Genomic DNA, 15,393 nt, shown 5'->3' with positions numbered 1-15,393 from the left:
TGAAGCAGTCGCGGACCCTTGAAGGAAGGCGTCTCCATCCATCCACAGTATAGCTAGATAGATAGGGTTACAATATACGGTCTGTGATGGGGGGTAAGTTTATATAATATCTTTTCTGTAAAAAAACCTTATAAATGAAATAGAGGTTATTGTTCCTATTAGAGAAATTGGCTTTCATTAATACTCATCAGATCTGCTTGCGAATAAGCCCCTATGCCCATCCCTGAGGGAGGATTTTCATGTGTCTACCACAGAGCTCGGCATACTTGGTCACTCAAAGTTTGGCGCCCTAAGTTTCCTACGGAAACAAAGCCGACCACTGTGCTGGTTGTAAATCACTATGTAAGTACCCACGTATCACAACGCTCCAGTATCTGACATAATCTTCATTTAGGCTATAAGTACTTACTTACACACACGTTGTATCATTAAATACAATTTAATACAAATGTAAAATTTGCCGCCATTTTATGCTTCAAAAGCAATTCAATACAAAATCCCTATAAAATTGTGAAAACAACCTATATTTTAAAATTGAATTGTTTTATTCAGCTGTGACTATATTTTTGTCCAGCTAAAAACTCACCAAAAAATATTCTGTTAGTGTGAATTTTAGGTCAATGAATCAGCTATTAGCAATATTTTGAAACCAGGCTATTCATTAAACATCCAATCGAAAATTCATCTTGTATTACAAAATTTGTTATTGGGACTGTTAAAAATATGAAAATTGTTTCATTGGTATATGAAATAATATTGTTATATTTTCACTAGGTATATCCTCTCTGCTTCTTTGATCATCCGCATAGATTACGAATAGATTGCGTTGTAGTAATGAAGTGTAAATTTACGTTTATGAATAGAAAATGAGCAGTGTAAATAGAAATTAATCATGATCTAATATAATATCAGAAATATGGCAAGGGGTTCTCAATTTGAATAGAGTAAAAGCAAGTATAAAAAATGTGGACAGAACACGGAGAAATTCAAACAAAGAATTAAAAAAAATGTAATATAAAATTAGTCTTTTTCGACCTACCTACTTACTAAAAAGTAAATATGTGGGTGGTTTATTTATGGTAAATATTAAGCCATAACCAAATTAACCGTACGCTACTACTACGTTTGGTGTGTTGTAAAATTCACATTTTAGAGGATTACGATCAATGAATCCTTGCAAGTTTAATCGGTAAATATGACGAGGGCTACATATTTTTGGAGGGAAATCATTCGGCAGGCGTAACCCACATTCAGTGCAAAGGGAATCACAAAAATAACGAGAATCATTATACATTGAGTAACTTGAAATTCACCATGAAAATATATCACAAAGTGAATACTATACTGCTGAACCAGCTTACGAACATACCATTATTTTCGTTTTAGTACAACTTTTGTCTGTGACAATCTCCCTGGATTCCATGATTCGGTGTAGATTCTTTTATGACTGGTTTAAAGATATTATTTGTTTATATAACATTTGCTGGCCTTTTAGAGCAGTATTGCTTTCTTGGGGTATGTAAATATTATTGCTGTCATGGGGTCAATATTGAATTACACATTATTTGTCAGGACGCTTGAGTCGAATTTAACGAATGAATGAATTCTCCCGCATGCAGTGAGAATAATATATCATATTTCATTATGGCACAAAGAACAGAAGTTTAGTTGTTGGAAATTGAAAATGGTTGAAGTCTTGGATCTAAAAGTTCTAAGACTTGGTAGAAGTAAATAAACAGTTTGTTAGTTACTAATAAAAACAATGAAATTGTAACATTTGAACACAAATATTTAACAATAATAAGTAAAGAGGTATTTACCGGGTAGGCGTGTCTCTAGAAATGACAGGAGTCTTCCGTCCAGTCTTGCCTTGAACATGCTCTCCAGGGATCTCTTCACGGTCACGGCTTTGCTGCGGTAAAGGAGTCTTGGATCGTGACCCAGATCTCAAGTCAGGAATGGTATCCTCCATCGTGCTTTATCAATACACTGCACAACGTAAACAAAATACCTTAACCTTCCATCTGCCAAATGTCAGCGGCCCGATCGCAGGAAACGATAAAAAAAACCCAAATGCAGTTTTATTTTAACCGGCCCTAGAAAGCAACCTGTTAAATCCCGAATGCAAATCACTGACCTCCTTACTGTATACGCTTTTTCGACACAAAATTCATTGCACAACGTTTATTCTATTTGTAGCACCGTCGAATAGCGTCTCCCGCGTACTTGAATTTATTACTTCAAATGACTGACCGTTGGGTAACCTCAGGTATTATGTCCAACACACGGGGGGATCAGCGAAAAACGTGTTTTTGTCGAGACGTTTAGACTTTAGATCAATGTTGATCGCACTGCACAATCCTCACGATTCGTTTGCAATATTTAACGGATATTTTAAAAAATGGACTTAAACTCGCCGAACCACAAATCCCGTCAAACCTAAACATAAACTGATGACGTCAGTCGCTAAGGTTTTATGGCCAACTTCATACCGCTTCCGCAACCGTAATCTTCTGTCCTTTTTGCTCTTATCTGGTTCAATATGATATTGATTGAGAAAAATAGAAGACACGCATTGTGAGCGTTTATACTCGTTTAGCAGCGACATCTAGCGAGACATGCACCAATGTTTTTTTTATTGCGGAAAACGGAAAGGAATGTTGGCCCTATCTTTTTTATTTGCGTATTATGTTCCTTTGCAAAGTTAACAGATGGCAGTAAATATAGTCATCATATTCGAAAACAAAATAAAATTAATAATAACGACTCCCATAAGAATAATTTTATTATGTAGTGATTTTTATTACACATGCAAAGCAATTATTACCTTCTAAAAATGCTTAATTCTCTAAGTGTTATCTTATAATAATGGTTAATATTGGGCTTGGGAAGTACCTACCTAATCAATAAAACTTCAATAAAGTTTGTGGAAGCAATGATACTATTATTATATTTTTTATTCCTCAACACAATGACAATTCAATATACATTTAAAAGTATAGTCGATAAACGATGAAAAAACAAGCATATTTTACCCAAGCCGTGAGGCTTGCGAAAACCTGCGAAAACCAGGTTACATGGGTAACCATGCAACCTGGTTTTCGTTCATCTTTTCGTGACTTTATATCATTTTTTAAATGTGTGTTGAATTGTCGTTTTTATGAGTTATTCGGTCACCTTTTTTTGTAGTCTATGTAAGTCCCACGCACAAAATAGTATTATTTATTTGTTTATGATGTGTAATTACAGAGGCATACTCATTTTACCTAAATGAAGAATGTTTCATGCAAAAATAAAATGAATTATATCTAACGATTTATTTTAAGGTTAGACCATTTTCTTTCCACGTTTTGCCGCAGTTCGTTATATAAAAGGAGGAGTAGAAAGGGAATAACGGAAAGGGACGCTGCGGTGATTAAATTTACAGCGCATGGCTTTTGGCGGGCTTGGCAAGGCGCCTGCGCCAACATGCAATGTGCGCACGCACACTGCGTTCTGTCAAATGTAATGTTGCCAATGGTGGACAACTGCTAGCACTAATCAAAATATTAACTTTTTTATGTAACAAACAATTTTTGTTTTAAAATGGAAATACTCTTAGACCAAAATCTTTAAATAAGACAATGCATATTAAGAATTCTACTACAGGGACGATTTGTAAAAAATAAATTGTCATCCGAGAGAGAACCTCTTTTTCTAACACACTCTATAATCCTAATAACATTTGCGGCGATCATATTATTTCAACATTTCGTAAGACCTTGTGCAAAGTGGCGTAGTATGAAATCCCACATGATACGGAAATGAAAACATCTGAAAATCGTGGACGTCACCATCTGACGTTTAACTTCTGACGAAAATTATTTTGGAGAATGGCAACATTTTTGCACAGCTGTGTAGGCCGTATACAAAATTAAAAATACATTTACGCAGAACACGACTCGCGGAGCGAATTACCTGTCCTCGGCTTTATATTTCATTAATTTGTACCTTAATTGTGTTTTTCTTCTTTGAAAGATCGCAGCACCGTCATTATTGAATATTTTTGGCACCTTCTCGCGTTAATAAAATTGTGTTTTAAAATAAATCAACCCGTGACGCGAATTTCACGACAAAGATTTCACTTTCGAATTGTGTGTAGAATAGATCAGCTATCAAGAATCGTGTTTACTTTGTTGTTTTGCAATATTTCTTTGGACAGGAATTTCAATTCGTCGGTAGGCTCGCGCGTTACAAAAAGTGCACTAAATTATTTAAATCTTTATTATAAAGAAAAAAATCTTTAACGCCTGTGTTTTTTGAAATATCTACAGTGTTTTTTTGACGTTCCCGATATGGTCGGGGACGTTTTTTAGCGGTCTACGAGGGTGGTTTGGTTTTCAGGTAAGAAATAAGATTAAAATTAATTAAATATTATATCTGGATCATTATGAAAATATTATTTATGCGTTGGCGCCAGCGTGTCTCGCCCATAGGACGTTGACATTGTGTAGTTTTATTGTGCGAATACTATCGAAGAAATTAGCACAAAACAACTTGTGTTTTTACTATATTTAGTAAATACTTTAATGGCCATCATTTAATGCACACGAGTAATATTTATATCAACTAAAAGATAGTTTTAATATTAATTGGTTCGGATCTTTTATGAATCATAGCTAATGTTTTTATCCTTATCACAAAGAACTGTCGCACGATATTGCAATAAATTTACATAATACCTACATTGAAATATGAATCTTGTTGTGGTTTATCAAGTGGTCGTAAATACGTAATAACATTCTAGGAGTAATATGTTGCAGAATATAGTCACAATCGAAGACACGTGCTCTATTTTTGACACTTCTAGGAGGTGCATGTGCATAATATTACAAATTATTTGCGTACGTGTTTTGGTACCTACGCTCTTTTTTATCAGTTGGTGCATACTAAATTTATTTTTATTTGCCGTGTATTTTATTAAAAAATGGCGCTGAATGTAGGTAGGTACCTACATCGCTTCGAGAACATTCCACACGCATTTTCTAGAAATTTTAGATAACTACCTACGTATGGCATCAGGATAATCGTAAAAATTCACTGAAAATAGCACAATAATAAATAAAAAGGTAAATATTGCCCTAACCGCCGTTCTTAACAGGAACATATTATGGAAATTAATTACTACAAGTAAGGACGATTTGTCAGTCACCGCCAATACGAGGGCTGTTCAGAAAGTAACCGCCGCACAGTGGACGGAATGAAGAAAAAACACGAATTGTTTGTCGAGTAGTGCAATTTTTTTGTTGGTTAATATTTATGTATAATCATTACTCTTACGTATGAATTGACAGCAAAAATATATAGAACATTCTGAAAATACACCAATATTTAGACATTTAGGTAATATGTATTAATTTTAAATTTATATCTATGTACACAAAAATTCGTGGAAAAAATAGTTACATGCAATTTTTAATTTAAAAATGGTAGAAAACCCATGTTAAAGGCGTCTTCGTTGTCTAACTCATCATTCCATGACCACCTCAACCATCACAACCGCTCAATGCTTCAAATAATTCTTCACATGTGGGCCTTTCTAAAAATAACAAAAATGTTCAAGGAAGGACACAAGATAGCGACAACTTATAAATGGCTCAAAAGGTGAGACATCATTCTATAATATGTATTTATTATTAAATGGGAAAAATGATGTTTTGTTTCTAAACGCCTATTGAAATATGCGTTTAATAGGTATATTTAAAAAAAACATGACAACACTAGTGTTTCATTAGATTTTAGCCGAAATCTCACATACGTGTTAACGTTAACGATAATTACATATAATTTAGTAAATTGAATAAAAATATCTTGAGGAACGTTACCCACAACAAGTGTTAGTCAAGTGTAGGAACCAACTGAATAATGCTTTCATGCTTTTCCTAAGTGCCAAACTCATAAACTACAATCAGTGTTCAACACCGCAGCAAGACTAATCAAGGCTTCAAGTGTCTTGGAAGGATCCAGTATAAGTTATGCTGGATGGTTTTTAAAGCTGTCAACAAAATGGCGCCACCCTATATTTCCGAGCTATGCATTGATTTCTGGTCTGAGGCAGTCAACTCTTAGATCAGCGACATCATCTGCAATTGGAAGATTGAAAGAGCCTAAGCGAAATCCGAACACTTAGTTTGGTTACCATGTATTCGGAGTATCCGGCCCTAAGGCTTTGAATAAACTTCCTATGGACTTGAGATGTATAACCAGCCCAACAGAATTTATATCCAAACCAAAAACTCACTTTTTCAGACATAGATTTCCATAAATCCGTCATTTTATCAAAATATTGATTTTTTACCTTATTATTATACCTACTGTAATTGCTGATGCACAGAGATAAAATCTTTGGCGATTCCGTTCAACTACTCATGCTAAAATGCTATTGACTTGCCTACCAATGGACAATATCAGTGGGAGCATAACACGTCAACCTTTTTTTTTATTGTTGGCAGATGAATAAAGTAAAGATCGACGGTTAATTAATTCATTCACTTCATTCATTTAAGATATATATGTATACTTTTCTATAAATCCAGCTAACCCATTGGGTGCATTTTGCACCCGTGTTCTAAAATTAATTATGAAACACCCTAATATTATAGAATTTCCTTCTTCTTCTGGCGCTAGTAAAATTAGAAAGAGTATTTATCGACGTATTTATAAATGTAAGTACACATATTAAGTTGTAAGTTTCTACATATGTAAATATATATGTCATTAAGACAGTAGTTATATCAATCGTAAGTCACTAGATATAAGTCTTAGATGTAAGTCACTAGTTTTAAGTAACTAGTTTCAGTATTCATTAGTCAATAAATATATTTGTACAGCGCCCTTGATGTATTTTTTTTACGAAAATGGCGTTATTTAAATTGGCCAAATATTATTATTATTATGAACATAAAATTCGCGACGTTGCCAAGCTGCCGTCATTCGCTTTTTAGCTCTTCAAATGAATACATGAAATGCACATGCTATATTGCTACCCCAAAAAAAGAAGATTTTTGTAATCTTAACATTCCGAAAATCACTTAATTTGGATTTTTTCTTAATTCCGTCCATAGTGCGCCATTTGGCTAAAAAAGTAAAGGTTTTAACTCATTTTAATATTAAAAAAACGTGTGTTTTCTTCGTATGCCCATTAAAATGATCGAAAAAACGTCATTTGTCGAGTCTATTTAAACAACGATTTGTTGTTTTGTTGCTAAAAAAATGGTAGGAGGTATAAACAACTGTCACAAATATACAGGCGGTAGGAGATTTAATAGACTGACATTATAGATAGGCGGTAGGAGATTTAATAGACTGACATTATAGATAGGCAGTAGGAGATTTAATAGACTGACATTATAAGAAATGGGGTCTACCCATAAGCTATACCTTTTGTAATTTTAATTTTACAATAAATAATTTTTGATTTGATTTGATTTGATAGATAGGCGGTAGGAGATTTAATAGACTGACATTATAGATAGGCGGTAGGAGGTATAATCAACTGACGTAATGGATAGGTGGTAGGAGGCATAATCAACTGACATAAATGGATACGCGGTAGGAGGTATAATTAACTGACGTAATGGATAGGCGGTAGGAGGTATAATCGACTGAGATAAATGGATAGGCGGTAGGACGTATAATCAACTGACATAATGGATAGGTGGTAGGAGGCATAATCAACTGACATAAATGGATACGCGGTAGGAGGTATAATCAACTGACGTAATGGATAGGCGGTAGGAGGTATAATCGACTGAGATAAATGGATAGGCGGTAGGAGGCATAATCAACTGACGTAATGGATAGGCTGTAGGAGGTATAATCAACTGACATATATGCATTGTAAGATGCATCTACAACTATATAACGGAATAAGCGAAAGGGTTATGTCAGAATATTCTACGGTATTGCAAAGGAAGAAGCTCCGATGAACTAGCGTCATTGATCCCTTCGGTACCGGTGCATAGTAGCGGAAACACTTCAAACGCGCCTCTTGTGTGGAGGATGTGTAGTCATGTGCCTTATCTGCCTACCAGCACGAAAATGATAAATAGTTCTTATCGTCATGCACATTATGTATTTTTTTATGCTTTATCTATTCCAAGGATTATAAATTATAATTTGCTCCAACGTGTCATTTTTCCATTTGTTTATCGATTTAGTAGGTAAGCCCGTCCTAGAAAGTTCTCAGAACAAAATCTTTTTTCAATGTATTTGTGCTCCAAAGAAAAATGTAGGTAGGTAACTTCATTCCAATGTAATGAATATTTTATTTTTGACTGAGCTTTGCGTCCTATTTTAACTCGACCATTTGTCATTTCATCTATCTGTAAATTTATTTGTTACGTTCCGGTTCGAGATGGTGGCCTTATTGGATACTACCTTTTATCCCGCCAGAGTTCGCATGATCGTGGTTCCTACATTCACATTGCGAGCTGCCAAATCAGAATAATCAGTGGTGTGGTACCTACCGAGAAAACCTAAGAAAGTTTTAAAAAAGAATTGTCATTGAGATTGAGAAATGAGCGAGACATTTCTTTGGACAAATTGTATAATTCCTTATTTGAAATGAAAAAATATATGTTATGTAAAATATTTATGGTTTATAATTAAGTAGGTAGGTATTTAAGTACCTACTTACAAATCTTATGAGTTCAGATGAAATTTTGGTTTGATTTATTAAAAAAGAAATTAGATACATATTTTTTGAGACAGCGTTACATACAAAACTGTGTTTGAATTATAATTTAAGTTCATAACCAAAAGGTTACGTATTTCATGTATTATAAAAAGAAAAAAAGTCACTCTCACGCCAGATGTCAATTTCCTTTAAAATAGATTTACGCCACGTTACACAAAGCTACCCTATTCTTTGTTCTAATTTTACAGAATAGAATTTAAAAAACTCAAAATGTTATCTAGACGGCTCCATCCATCTGACAAATCGAAATAAAAAGGTCTGCAAAGTTTAGTACAATAAAAACTTGGTAGCCATTGAGGTATAATTATATAAACCTGTCTAACAATATACTAGCCCAGACTTGTGAAAAATCACGGGACAAGGTATTTAAAAAAAAAAAAAAATATATATATATATATATATATATATATATATATATATATATATATATATATATCCCGCTACATTTGTTGCGTCCGACCCCTAAAAACTCCATAGCATTGCAGCGTCCACCGACTTACAGCGTCCGATATACGGACGCTGCAATGTTTTGACCTCAAAATTGGCCAGAACGATGCTTACCCCATGAAGAATCGTATGGCAAAAATTTTTGTGGAAGCAAAAAATGTCTCAGAATGTCTGGAAACGAATATTGAACGTTTGACATTTTGCCGACAGGTTCGCTACACGATGTATATATCGAGCAGTGTATGTTTTTATTCATTTCTACGATCTTGCCGCGTCCACGAAGTAATATAATTTTCGATACATAACGACGATCATGCTGCGTCTACGCATTACATCGTTAGTATTGCGTCCTCAAGACCGATTACGAGTAGATATTATTTTATATACATAACGACGGTCGTGCTGCGTCCACGCATTACGTCGATAGTACTGCGTCCCCGTAGCCGCTCATGAGAATATACTATTTTTAACTCATAATGACAATCATGATGCTTCCATGCATCACGTCGATAGTATTGCGTCCCAGTGAACGATCACGAGTAGATATTATTTTGAATATACAACGACGGTCATGCTGCATCCACGCATTACTTTGATAGTATTGCGTCCCCCTGGCCGATCACGTTGAAATATTATTATGAATACATAACGACGGTCGTGCTGCGTCCACGCATTACGTCGATAGTACTGCGTCCCCGTAGCCGCTCATGAGAATATACTATTTTTAACTCATAATGACAATCATGATGCTTCCATGCATCACGTCGATAGTATTGCGTCCCAGTGAACGATCACGAGTAGATATTATTTTGAATATACAACGACGGTCATGCTGCATCCACGCATTACTTTGATAGTATTGCGTCCCCCTGGCCGATCACGTTGAAATATTATTATGAATACATAACGACGGTCTTGCTGCGTCTACGCATTACGTCGATAGTACTGCGTCCTCTTGGCCATTCGGAGTACATTGTTAAATATTATTTGGGCGTTTGGTTGAGTAAATCATCAGATTTGGTAACATTTGGTTAATTTACAACGATGCCGCTTGATACTCAGAACTAAGAATCGTCTTGCGTGGTTTTTAATGCATAACGACGATTTTGCTGCGTCCACGCATTACTTCGATAGTACTGCGTCCCCATGGCCATTCACGAGTACATTTTTATAAATTATTTGAGCGTTTGGTTGAGTAAATCATCAGATTTGGCAACGTTGGGTTAATTTACAACGATGCCGCTTGACACTAAGAACTAAGAAGCATCCTGCGTAGTTTTTAATGCATAACGACGATCGTGATGCGTTTACGCATTACGTTGGTAGTATTGCGTCCGTTGTTGTTTTTTTTTAAAGAAAAAACGTTTTTTTTGGGAGCGAAACCCGGTCGGCACAAAGTATAAAAAATAAAAGTGGTGTTTACAAAGTTATTGTTTTATTTTAAATTAAATATTGTTGTCAATTAAACAAACAATTTATAAGTTCCCGAATATTATCTGAATATAAAATAAATCTTATAGAATAAAATAAAAACCTCAAGATATGAATTGAAATCTAGCAAGAATATCGTAACACAAATTGTGAGGATTATTATTAATATATTCATAGAATTATAACTATATATTTTATCACACCTTCATAAATGCAATGAAAACTTTAACTTAAATGAAATCAACAAAAAATCAAAATATAGAAGAATACGTATGTGAAACATACAGCGAATGCACTAAAATCTAGAACAATATAATAAATCTACTAACAATCTTGCACTTAAACATAAGGAGTATAATTTGAAACATGGACGAACTTCTGGTATACCTATGTATTTAACATTATGTCCACAACCAGATTTTTTAATACTATCCGAGGCACAATCGCATGCAATACATAAAAATATACCAAGTATTCCAAACTACAAACAATATGTCACAAATTATCACAAAAATAAAAGTAGTGGAATTGTAGTCTATGCTAAAGAAAAATTTACTGATATCAATGTTAACGAAATACCAATATGTAACGCAAACTGTTTGTCAATTAATGAATCTAAATAATTAGCCAATTAATATAATCGCATGTATCGAATACATAGCTCGTTATACCCTTATAATCCAGTAGGTACCCAAGCGATTCCTTCAGAAACTTGATCAGGGTGCTTAGGCTGTGAACATCTTGGAATAATTATCGATAATAACATCAAATGGAAAAGTCAAATAAACTCCACAGTAGACAGAATGAGAAAACTCATCTTTATGTTTTTAGACTTAGAAATACTGTATCATTAAAAATACTTAAAGGTATTTATTTTGCACTTGCACATTCTACACTACTACAATATGAAATCGTGGTTTGCGGGGGGGGGGGGTGCGTATAAATCATACCTACGTCCACTTGTGACAATTCAAAAAATATTAATAAAAATCATATTTAAAAAAGCCATATAACTATCCAACAATAAATGTTTTCCAAGGTTTCCCGGTTCCCCTTCTCACAAAAATTTATGACAAAAATACTCGTACATTAAGAATTTCAATTACATAAAGATTTATTTGATAAAAATAATATTCCATAATTAATTTTAAGCTAAATAATTATTTATATTGGAGGACTAACCGTACCACTAGTTCGAACTACAACAGCAAAACATCATTATTTATTTAACGGTATAAAATTATTCAAAAAATTACTCCTGGATATATCTGAGGAAAATTATGACAGTTACAAAAAAAAACAATTTAAAATTCTCTAATACTACCTAATAAATTTTCTTATTGTTTTAAATTATTTATTTATTTATTTTATTTCAGGGAAATCAACAGTTTACAATGTGGTTCATTTATACACGTGTAATTTACCTAACTGAGAAACCAATTGCAGATTTCCGCAATATTCTATTCTATTATGTATGTAAAAATTTAAAAACTATACTTACAAGAACTAAAAAATATTAAATTTATCGAAGAAAGCAAACACTTAGTGGCTTGACATTATACAAAATGAAACAAATACTTTGTTTTAAACCACTTTATTTTTATTTATATTTCGTCGACCGGTTTGGATTGAACCCAAATATTGTATGAAATAAATATAAAGTGGTTTAAAACATAGTATTGTTTCATTTTGTAAAAAATATAACGTTATTCAAGAGGGAGATTATTATAACATGAGATTATTTTAACTGGAGATTATTATAACAGGAGATTATTAAAACAGAAGATTATTATAACGTAATACTACATAATATATGTCATTACATAATATAATAACATTTTATGCAGTTTGGTACACGTTTAATACATTTTTAATATAGTTTTTATATTTATTTTGGTTACATTGAAGATAGAATCAGAGAGAATGTTATTATACATATGTTGAACATATTCTTCTAAGACAAGCATTTTTATTTTACTAGATTACATGAGCGTGTGTGCCGTGTAGGTACTTTCAAATCAATTCTGCTTAATAAACTCCACATATTATGTTTCTGCTTATCATTCCTTGGTATTATTTATAACTAACCTGTTTTTATTACTTTTATTGTATTTTCTTGTAAGGCTATTAATAGTTTTTGTAATAATATTTGCAATATAAATATGTAAAAATATATTGTTGTCCTCTCCTAAGCACAAGCATCTTACTTATCAGAAAAGTGATTTAAATATTATTTAATATTATGTTGTAAATATTGTAACACTAAAGATGTTAAGAAATAAATATAAAAAAAATATTTTTATATTGAACTTAATGGTATTAATAAGTTTAACTCATTAATTAAAATATTGCAATTTGAGGTTGAACTAATTAAGTTAAATATAAAAACAGATATTATTATATTGAATACGTAACGACAGAAGTTCTGCGTCGATGTATCCTCGTGACCAATCACGAGTAGATATTATTTTGTATACATAACGACGGCCGTGCTGCGTCCACGCATTTCGTCGATAGTATTGCGTCCCCATGGCCGTTGGCGAATTTATACATTTTTATGTATTGTTTGAGTCCTTGGTGAAGCAAAACCCCAGATTTGGCAACATTCAGTTCATTTACAACGTTGCCACTTAGCACTCAGAACTAAAAAGCGCCTTGCGCGGGTGGACATTTTTGTAAGATGGTTTACAGTGGACGGTAAATTGATATCCCGACCTAAAAATGTCCGACCGCCCTCTGCAATGGAGCGAACTGGCGCGTTATGAAATGATACATTTTTACTTAGGATATCGTTGTAAAAAAAATTGTCGCACGCCTGCGCCCAGTAGGTACGTTTGTATACAATGTGCAACAAGATATTCATTAAAACTTCTCACTATCAATAGTTTGACAGTTTGTTGTCAGGTCTGGTGTGTTTCTGGATGTCAAAAAAATAAAACATAAATATGTATACATATATTTTTTATATACCGCACAAGAGTCTCAACCGCTCCCGTCTGGAACAGCGAGACTGTGGCATCCCCAATCTGAGTACTAGGGTGAAGGTATTGGGGAGGGGAAGAAGATGAGGAAGAGAAATGTAGAAAAGTACCTGGCTATTTATATCTGGTCACCAAACACGGCAAAAGCTTGGAAATAACGTTTCCATTCGGAATGGTGGTCACGCACCAGGGCGATACTGAGAGTATATTTCACTCTGGAACGTGCTGCAAACACACTTTATATTATGTTTAATGTATTAATTGTGAAATAAAACAAACAAATAAAAATTTATTTGCGCACGCCGGGTTTGACCGTCAGATTACGGGCTTCGGATTGCGAGTCGAGAGTCTTATCTCTCAACCACAGATGCTGTAATTAATTAATTAATTCACTATGAACGTGAAAACTTCACTAGAAAAGTAAGAAATATTTTGTGTTGTTTATTTATTTGTTAATTTATTTATTACACCTAATAGACGTTTACATTCTAGTTTAATAGTTGAATATCGCAGTTATTATAAATTCTTCAAAATTAAAACAATAGAGAAAACAAAATAGAATGAAAAAAAAATGTTACAACAAAAGCGTATAATAAAATAAGATACATTGGTAAAAATGATAAGAAGTCTCAAATAAGTAGATATTCAAAATAAAGAAAAGATTGCAAAAATTATAGATGTCTATTTGTCTCGATATATAAAAGAATTAAAATAAACAATATTTATATTGATTATTTTTAATGTGAAATATATCTCCCATATCAGAATAAGTCATGTAATCCTAAGGGGTTTAATAATATAAGGGGCATAACAACGGCCTAAATTTACCTTTTGAAACTCTCAAAACAAATCCAAGAGTCTTAAGGGCCGTATATACGAAAGACGTAAAAATTAAATCGACCTTCAAAACGTCATGTAACAAACAAATAATATACACTCGGACGCAAGAATATATTATTCAGTATGGACGTGAAACCTTTATTAGAATAGTCAGCAATATACGGCAGACGTAACAATTAAATTAGAGTGAACGGACGTGAAACCTATATTAAAAGGAACCTTCAATATACAAAAAATATACACCCGGACGTGAGTATGTACGTGACGCTAGAAATGTATGAGAATGTAATAAACATCAAAACCTGCATTATTATGAATATTAAAAAAATATGATATTAGCGATTATCGTGAGTAAAACATAGTGCAATATTCACAAAAACAATCTAAAAAAAAGAACTAGAAGTGCTGGACGCCCAAAGACGGATTTACGCACGGACGCAATAAATGTTGTGGGACCTATATATATATATATATATATATATATATATATATATATATATATATATCCCGCTACATTTGTTGCGTCCGACCCCTAAAAACTCCATAGCATTGCAGCGTCCACCGACTTACAGCGTCCGATATACGGACGCTGCAATGTTTTGACCTCATAATTGGCCAGAACGATGCTTACCCCATGTAGAATCGTATGGCAAAAATTTTTGTGGAAGCAAAAAATGTCTCAGAATGTCTGGAAACGAATATTGAACGTTTGACATTTTGCCGACAGGTTCGCTACACGATGTATATATCGAGCAGTGTATGTTTTTATTCATTTCTACGATCTTGCCGCGTCCACGAAGTAATATAATTTTCGATACATAACGACGATCATGCTGCGTCTACGCATTACATCGTTAGTATTGCGTCCTCAAGACCGATTACGAGTAGATATTATTTTATATACATAACGACGGTCGTGCTGCGTCCACGCATTACGTCGATAGTACTGCGTCCCCG

General features: G+C 33.5%; 2 protein-coding genes across 4 annotated transcripts in view; one reads left to right on the top strand and one right to left on the bottom strand.

The window, feature by feature from the left end:
- Positions 1-2,509, bottom strand: part of LOC149419029 (klaroid protein-like) — a 45,593-nt gene extending 43,084 nt beyond the window's left edge. For both annotated transcript variants that reach the window (XM_089638055.1, XM_089638056.1), the window contains exon 1: positions 1,821-2,509. In XM_089638055.1, coding sequence (XP_089494181.1) covers positions 1,821-1,972 — 152 coding nt within the window. In that variant the 5' untranslated portion in view covers positions 1,973-2,509. The remainder of the gene's footprint in view (positions 1-1,820) is intronic.
- A 1,412-nt stretch (positions 2,510-3,921) lies between these two features.
- Positions 3,922-15,393, top strand: part of LOC149419027 (monocarboxylate transporter 12-like) — a 253,761-nt gene continuing 242,289 nt past the window's right edge. For both annotated transcript variants that reach the window (XM_089638044.1, XM_089638045.1), the window contains exon 1: positions 3,922-4,383. The gene's annotated coding sequence lies outside the window, so the exon portion shown is untranslated. The remainder of the gene's footprint in view (positions 4,384-15,393) is intronic.

Source organism: Hesperophylax consimilis, chromosome 12 (genome assembly GCF_061612785.1).
Source record: "Hesperophylax consimilis isolate HC1 chromosome 12, BYU_Hcon_1.0, whole genome shotgun sequence".
In the NCBI taxonomy this organism is placed as follows: domain Eukaryota; kingdom Metazoa; phylum Arthropoda; class Insecta; order Trichoptera; family Limnephilidae; genus Hesperophylax; species Hesperophylax consimilis.
Note: the sequence above shows the minus strand (reverse complement) of the source record. Positions and strands in the feature narration are given on the sequence as shown.